The sequence below is a fragment of the Arachis hypogaea genome, chromosome 12, assembly GCF_003086295.3.
Source record: "Arachis hypogaea cultivar Tifrunner chromosome 12, arahy.Tifrunner.gnm2.J5K5, whole genome shotgun sequence".
Classification (NCBI taxonomy): domain Eukaryota; kingdom Viridiplantae; phylum Streptophyta; class Magnoliopsida; order Fabales; family Fabaceae; genus Arachis; species Arachis hypogaea.
The window spans coordinates 8,036,195-8,043,582 of record NC_092047.1 but is presented as its reverse complement, the minus strand read 5'-3'; the positions used below and the strand labels follow the sequence as shown (position 1 = coordinate 8,043,582).

General features: G+C 30.5%; 1 protein-coding gene across 8 annotated transcripts; it reads right to left on the bottom strand.

Annotated features, from left to right (window-relative positions):
- Window positions 1–3,042: 3,042 nt before the first annotated feature.
- On the bottom strand, window positions 3,043–6,064 carry LOC112726660 (uncharacterized). 8 transcript variants are annotated; one of them, XM_072208640.1, is made up of 7 exons: window positions 5,795–5,893; window positions 5,410–5,462; window positions 5,132–5,256; window positions 4,217–4,895; window positions 4,023–4,091; window positions 3,670–3,809; window positions 3,043–3,565 (listed from the first exon to the last, which is right to left on the bottom strand). In XM_072208640.1, the coding sequence occupies exons 3-7, from the start codon at window positions 5,222–5,224 to the stop codon at window positions 3,374–3,376; spliced, it is 1,173 nt and encodes a 390-aa protein (XP_072064741.1). In that variant the 5' UTR covers window positions 5,225–5,256; window positions 5,410–5,462; window positions 5,795–5,893; the 3' UTR covers window positions 3,043–3,373. The 8 variants fall into 8 exon arrangements, with proteins under 8 accessions (XP_072064741.1, XP_025631928.1, XP_072064743.1 ...); XM_025776143.3 differs by having other exon boundaries at window positions 3,670–3,818; window positions 5,795–5,889; XM_072208642.1 differs by having other exon boundaries at window positions 5,720–5,802.
- Between the last annotated feature and the right edge of the window lie 1,324 nt (window positions 6,065–7,388).

Genomic DNA, 7,388 nt, shown 5'->3' with positions numbered 1-7,388 from the left:
CTTGGGTTCTTTGTCTCAACCACAATGCCCATCATGTTGCCTATTATGGTTGCAGTGTTGATATTCAAATAGTTCTGTGAGAGCTCATGTATCTAAATCCAGAGTTTCATCATGTCATGATTCACCTCCACCACAGACTCTCTCTTCGTCCATATTCGAAGGTTTATTAGATGACCTCTTATGCTCTGATCCAAGGCCCACCTCAGCATCCTTAGTCCCTTCCATTTGTCCTTGAAACTGATCAAGAACTTATTTCTGCCTACCTCAGATATTTCCACCCCATCTGGGTTATTCCAAATCCCCAAAATAGCAATTTTGCTTGCTCTAAAATTTATCTCTTTTTTTGCTAGTATCTTGCCAACTATATTGAGGTTGTCATCCTCCGTGTGTTGCAGGTTCTGATTCCTTCAATGGGATCAAAACCGTAGCAAGCCATGATTGCCCTCTCTGTGCTTGAAAGATTGTTTCTCTGATACTGGTGTGTTGGAATTTTCTCATAATTTCTTAACCCAAATATTATCCATGTTAAATCATTAAGAAATAAAGTACTTGAATGCGGAAGCGTACCTGAATTCATAAACATGAATCATGATTGAAAGAGTTTGAATCTTGTAGTTCTTTCAATCTTCCTCAATGATGGAGAAAGAGTTGCTGAGGCGGATTTGATATATTGGGGATCGAAACCTGAAGTCATTATTTATATTTGAGTATGGCACCCATTAAACCCTAAAGCCCAAATAAAAAATAGCATCTAAAGTCCAAAAGATAACGTGCTTGTTTAGGCGTCATTAAGTTGATAAAAAATATTTTTTCAATGAAAAAATATATTAAAAAAATATCTTTTTTTATTTTTTAGCGTGTTTGATAAATTTCTAGTAGTAAAAGCACCAGGAAAAGAAAAATATCTTTTTTGAAAAGTTACAATTTACGTCTTTTTAAAAAAAATCTTTTTTCTTAAAAAAAAGATATTTTTCACGTAATAAATAAACAAAAAAGTACTTTTATACGATTATACCCAAACATAGTGCTTGTTTGGGTGTCATTATTTTGATAAAAAATGATCTTTTTTTCAATGAGAAAATATCTTTTTTTTTTATTTTTTAGTGTTTTTGGCAAATTTTTAGTAGTAAAAGTAAAAACACTAGAAAAATAAAAAAAATATCTTTTTTGAGAAGCTGTAATTTACATTTTTTTTTAAAAGATCTTTTTCCTTAAAAAAAGAAGATGTTTTTCATCTAATAAATAAACAAAAAAGTACTTTTATATTGTTTTACCTAAATATAATTAATAAATAAAAAGATCTTTTTGCATGAGATATCCAAACATAAAATTACTTTTACTTTTCCATAAGATCTTTTAAAAAAAGATAACTAGAAAAAAGATCTTTTCTTAAAAGCTCACCAAAATAAGCCCATAATTGATAAATAAAAAGATCTTTTTGCATGAGATATCCAAATATAAAATTACTTTTACTTTTCTATAAGATCTTTTGAAAAAAAGATAACTTGAAAAAAGATGTTTTCTTAGAAACTTACCTAAACAAGTTCAATATATCTAAAATCCAAAAAATGATGAGGAGTGCTACACATACAAGTCATTTGGTTTACAAGTCATACAAGTTGGGAGAAACTTAACAAAAAACACGCTGACCCATATACGATTTTTATGGCATGCTTCGCGTTCCTCCTTCTCCTCCTCCTCTTCCTTCTTCTTCTCCTTCTTCTTCCCCTACTCTTCTTCTTCTTCCTCTATGAAAACGAGTTTCTTGCCAAATTTGATCTCTTTCGTGCATTCTCTCTTTGCCTTTTCATTCGTTGTTTTATCTGCGTTTATCACTGGTATTCTTGCTTCGTTTTTTTTTTTTGTCGATTTTCATGGTTTCTGAAATCAAGCTTTGAAATCGTTTTGAAGATAATGGAACTTCAGAAATACACCCAAAGGATTACATAAATACACCCAAACGGTTACAGGAATTCACCCAAACGATTATAGAAATACACCCAAAGAATTTAAGAAATACACCCAAAATTTGTTGAAGTACACCTTATACATAATTCAGAACTCTTTCTCTTTCTCCTCCGCATCTTCTACTGCTTCTTCTTCTTCAAAAACGATTTCAGAGTTTGATGTCAAAAAATAATGGAAATCGAGAATAACGAAGAAAGAAAACAGAGAGAAAAGCACGTAAATGAAGAAGGAGAAAGAGAAGGCAAGAAACGAAAGAAAAGAAGAAGAAGAAGAGGAAGAGGAAGAAGAACGTGCAGCAAGAAGAAAAAGAAGGCGCAGAAGATGAAGAGGAAGAAGATGAAAAACGTGCAGTCAAGAAGAACGAGGAGAAACAAGACGATGAAGATGAAACACTTCAAAAACGAAGAAGAAGAAGAAGAAGAAGAAGAAGAAGAAGAAGAAGAAGAAGAAGAAGAAGTAAATGACTTGTATGACTTGTATGGGAAAACGCTTGTATGTGGAGAATTTCTCAAAATGATATCTGATTTTATTTTCATTTACATCAAAAATAATTATGACTTATTCAATTTAACATTTATAACAATAAATGAGATAAATGAGATTACCGTCACATAAATAATTTAATTTAAAATAGCATAATTTGTGATTATGATTAATATATATATTACCTACAAATAAATTAAAAAATTAAATATAAGCCTATAAGGCCTTCATGTTTTTTGTTTAGACAACCATTTTACTTTTAAATGGGCTATAAGCCTATAAGGCCTTCATGGTTCTCCCCGTTGTTGTGACATGAATTGATCTAAATGTTGCCCAAAGAAAACTCGGAAACTCGAAATGATTTCATCTTATTCACCACGAAAAATTTATTTCATTTATATGACTACAATATACATTAGGTGTTATATTCACAGCATTTTACTATCTAACCGAATGAGTCAAATTGTATCTTCAATAAAAACAGACAAGCATCTTCAAATAACATTTTTGATGCAGTGATTTAAACATACTACAACCCCAAAATACCCTATCCAACTCTTAGAATGCAACAGTTAGAAGGGCAAATAAATATCCAAGCAAGAGATGTCTCATTTATGCTAAACATTTCAAATCCTCCAAAAGTATATAATATGAATACTCAATATAAACATAAGAAGTCAATCAGAAAAAAAGAGGACATTCACATTCTATATATAACTTAAACTACCCTATTTAGATGTTCTCATTTGAATGGCGTAATTAATAAAGAACGGGGAAAAAAGAAAGAATAAAAGTGTTGCTGCTAGGAACTAGGAAAAGGTCTAGTAACATAAATTCTTATTGTAAGAAAATTGAATCTTCGCTGCAATACTGCATACTCAACAATGTATATATATATATAGGGATTAAAAATGTGGTATATTCAGAGAAGCTCCCATTCAGGTTCAGAGATATCAGGAAGCTGTGAATTTTTGTGATCCTTAACTGAGCTTGGACATGAATTCTTCACAACATCCTCCTCTTCATCATTGTTTCCATGCCATATCATAAGCTCCTTATACTCTTGCTTCCTTGCAGACTTCTTGGATAACGAGAAGGGTTGCTGCCTCTTTTTCTTCGGACATTAAGAAAAAGGATACTCCTGTTAGAGATGAACATCCACCAACAAAATAAAAAGAAAGGTTTGAGGTGTGTGAGCGTGCGTCTGCATGCGTGTACCTTATTAGTCTCTAGATTACCACCAGTCTTGGGAGCTAATCGAAGTTCATCTCTGGTCACCATAATACAAGTTTCATCAAGATTCTGCTCATCATCTTGTTGCACGGTATTAATCATCATTGCATCTGAACTCCATGCTTCTGGAATTTCTTAAATAATGTTACAGGAATCGTTTACCAACATACCAAATTTTGTTATCATGGTTTCAAGAGACCAAAGAAAAAGGTTTGTGTGATAAACTACGTTAAGTATTTTCAAACAACAGGTAATAATAAACAAACCAAGGAAGTACTTCGCAATGATTTGAATTAGAAAAACCTAAACTCATACTACTAAACGAAACAAATTCATACCTGGATGAGATACAACAACAGTGTCATTTGAATACTCATCTGACTCTATTGCTCTGATCATAGAGAACCCTGCCAGGTAAGTAAAATATAGCCATCATCAGAAGTTTTATGTAACCGATAAAAAGGATACAAATATATTCAACAGACACTTAGGTCCTGTTTGGTAACTATTTCAAGCAGTCTCAAATACTTACCATCTGCGTCTCCGAATAGGACACTGGAGGAAGAACAACCCATGTTCATCTCTTTCTTTTCAGCTGGCTTAACTGATGCCGGAGCATTGTAGATCTGTTCAGTACTTGAACTTTCAATTTCATCGCAACATAGTGCATCACAAGCAGGACTTTTTACTTCAGAAGAAGCCGGATTTGAAAAATTAACTTCATGATTTTGTTTTTCATTTGAGAGCTCACATGCTTGAGATGTGCTGCATCTGCCTCTATCTGATGCTAAGGAAGTGATTTCACTGGTTGCATTGGACGAAGGCATCTTACTTTGTTGATTTTCATCACCACCAAGGTTTGATTTTATATATGAATGACCAACTTGAACAAAATCACCAGCATCCGCCTCAAACAAAGCATTGGCATCACAAGATTCATCACGTATTGCAGCAATATCAACATCAAAATTGATCCTTGAATCCTCTGCTGTCTCCTTGGCATCTGCCTTTACGGTTATTTTCTCGGAACCTTGAGATGTCATCTCCAAGGAACTGTCATCAGTATAATGATCTATCGGCAATTCAGACACAGCCTTTTCATCCAAATCGCACAAAGACAGAGGAAGTAAATCTTTCATGACACCAGCATAAATTTTCTTAACATTTTCCCCAACAGTCTGCATCTGATCCTCCATGTATTTAAAAGTATCCTGTCATCGACAAACAAAGGGGGAAAAAAAGATTTATAGTGCAAATCAATGCATACCACATAACTATCATTACCAAGAATTGTTCAACCAGAATAATCTTACTGAATTGATATCATAAATAAGAAGCAATTCAGAAAAAGTTTTATCGTAGATTGCCATAAAAGGATACATTCATGATCCAACTCTCAATGCATGTGATAATGATACTTAATAAAAGGATTATGACAAATGCATACCTGAAGCATCATCTCTTCCATGTCGAGGCACATATTCTCAAACTTTTGGTACACGTTTCCAACCCATGCTATGCCTTTTACATCCATAGCCATCACAGTATGTAACTATGTTTCTACTTGATTATCTGCAAGAGAATTTATGAGGCTGTAGTTTTCATAGGCCTAATGTACATTAATTCATGAATGCTATTATTAACAAGAAATTAAATGGATTGGAGACGAAGTTATAGGCTAAAAAAACCTTAATAAGCAACAATCAGCATTAAACAAGTTGTTACCTAATAATGCCAAACTCAATCCCACTTCTCAGAGTCCCATTCCCATGCCCCAACTACAACAAACAGAACCATAATTTCATCTTCTAAACCACAAAACATCCTTCAGGACACTGTTTACTTACTTCTCATAATGCTCAAATTTTAACCATATTATCCTAAAAGGAAAAGAGTAATTTTTTTAAAAACCCTCAACATGCAACCTCCAGGTTAACCTTGATCAGAGCACAACTTGACCTAAACTCAAATTAAATTAAAGCAATAAAGGAAACAAAACAATCCAATATGTAAACAATTAAAAGAAAAAAACAACCTTGCAATCATAAAGCACAACGCAATTGGAATACTACTCCAATAAAATTAAAGAGAAAGAGGGAAAAGAATTTACTTGATTGTTCGAGTTCCAAGACAGAAAGCGGAGAAGAGAATTTAAGAGGAAGAGAAGAAGAGAGAGTGAGGTCAGCACAACACAAGAGAACAAAGAAAGTGAGAACCCTTATGTGAGTGTTTGTGTGGGACCCTCAATTCAATTCAATTGAACCCTCATGCCATTATTTTTTGACCTGCAATCACTGATCCTTTTTGTACTGTTCTTTTGTTTTCATTCACTCTTTTTCTGTTACTACTCTCTTTTTTGTTTCTTTCTCTATCTTATTTCGCAAGAGATAGCGTATATATGGATGATTTTAATGATATCTTTTTTTAGAAAGAATATTTACGTTTTTTGCTTCTAATAATTCATATATATAATTATTGTAGTTTGGATTAAATCAATTTTTAAAAAAAATTAATATAATTTGTTACGATTTAGATGATATTAAATTGATTTTTGTTTTTTAATATAATCTAAATTTATTCAAAAAATTATGATTTATATTGTATCTATTTAAATTTATTTTTTAATTTAATCGGATTGAAACTATTATAAATTTATAATTTTAAATTATTATATGTTTTTTTTTTTTTATCAAAGCTATGTGACTCGAATTTAAAGAGATAGGAGACTCGAACCCGCAACCTTTTAATTGAATATAAAAAAACTATGTCATTTGAGCTATTAGTCATTGACAATTATCATATGTTTTTAATTGGAATAAACAATTCAAGTCGAATTATATTTAAGGAATTCCATCAAGATTGGGTAGTTTGGATAAAACTTAACATACGACCACCACAGAGCATATTGTTGTCCATTAGTCACTACAATTATGCTTTCACTATCAGCAGTTCAGCACCATAGTCTTGTTATAGTTCTAGTTTGGATTGATTTTTTTTAGTGAAAAATATATTTTTTTAAATAAAATATTTTTATTTAATTTAAAATTTATATAGATATGTTTTTTTAAAAAATTAATTTTATTAAAAAAAATAAATTATTTTTTTTGCTAAAGTAGCAATATTTTACTTTAAAAAAAAAATAAAAGATGCTTTTAGTACTTAAATTTTTTTTTAAAACCTATTTAAACGTGAAATAATTTTTGTCTCTTAAAAAAAGTGTTTATTTGAACGTCATTAAGTGTTTGTTTGGGGTTTTTAAATTTATAAAAAAAGATATTTTTTTAATAAAAAAAGATTTTTTTTATATTTTAGTATGTTTGTCAAATTTTTAATAGTAAAAGTAAAAGCACTAAAAAAATAAAAAAAATATTTTTTTTTGAGAAGTTACAATTTAGATCTTTTTTTAAAAGATATTTTTTCCTTAAAAAAATACATTTTTTACATAATAAATGAACAAAAAAGTATTTTTATCCTATTTTATCCAAATATAATTGATATATAAAAAGATCTTTTTACATGAGATATTCAAACATAATATCACTTTTATTTTTGTAGAAGATCTTTTAAAAAAATATTATTTAAAAAAAAATCTTTTCGAGAATGGCGCTCAAATAAACCCAAAATCGATAAGAAATATCTTTTTTCAATGAAAAAAGATTTTTTATTTTTTAGTGTGTTTGAAAAATTTTTAATAGTAAAAGTAA

Excerpts from the sequence above, each read along its gene's own strand:
- LOC112726660 (XM_025776142.3), bottom strand. The coding sequence starts at position 5,224 with ATGGCTATGGATGTAAAAGGCATAGCATGGGTTGGAAACGTGTACCAA. Across the intron at positions 3,819-4,022 it reads TGTTGTTGTATCTCATCCAG|AAATTCCAGAAGCATGGAGT; the intron begins GTATGAATTTGT and ends ACATTATTTAAG. Across the intron at positions 3,566-3,669 it reads GTAATCTAGAGACTAATAAG|AAAAAGAGGCAGCAACCCTT; the intron begins GTACACGCATGC and ends TAATGTCCGAAG.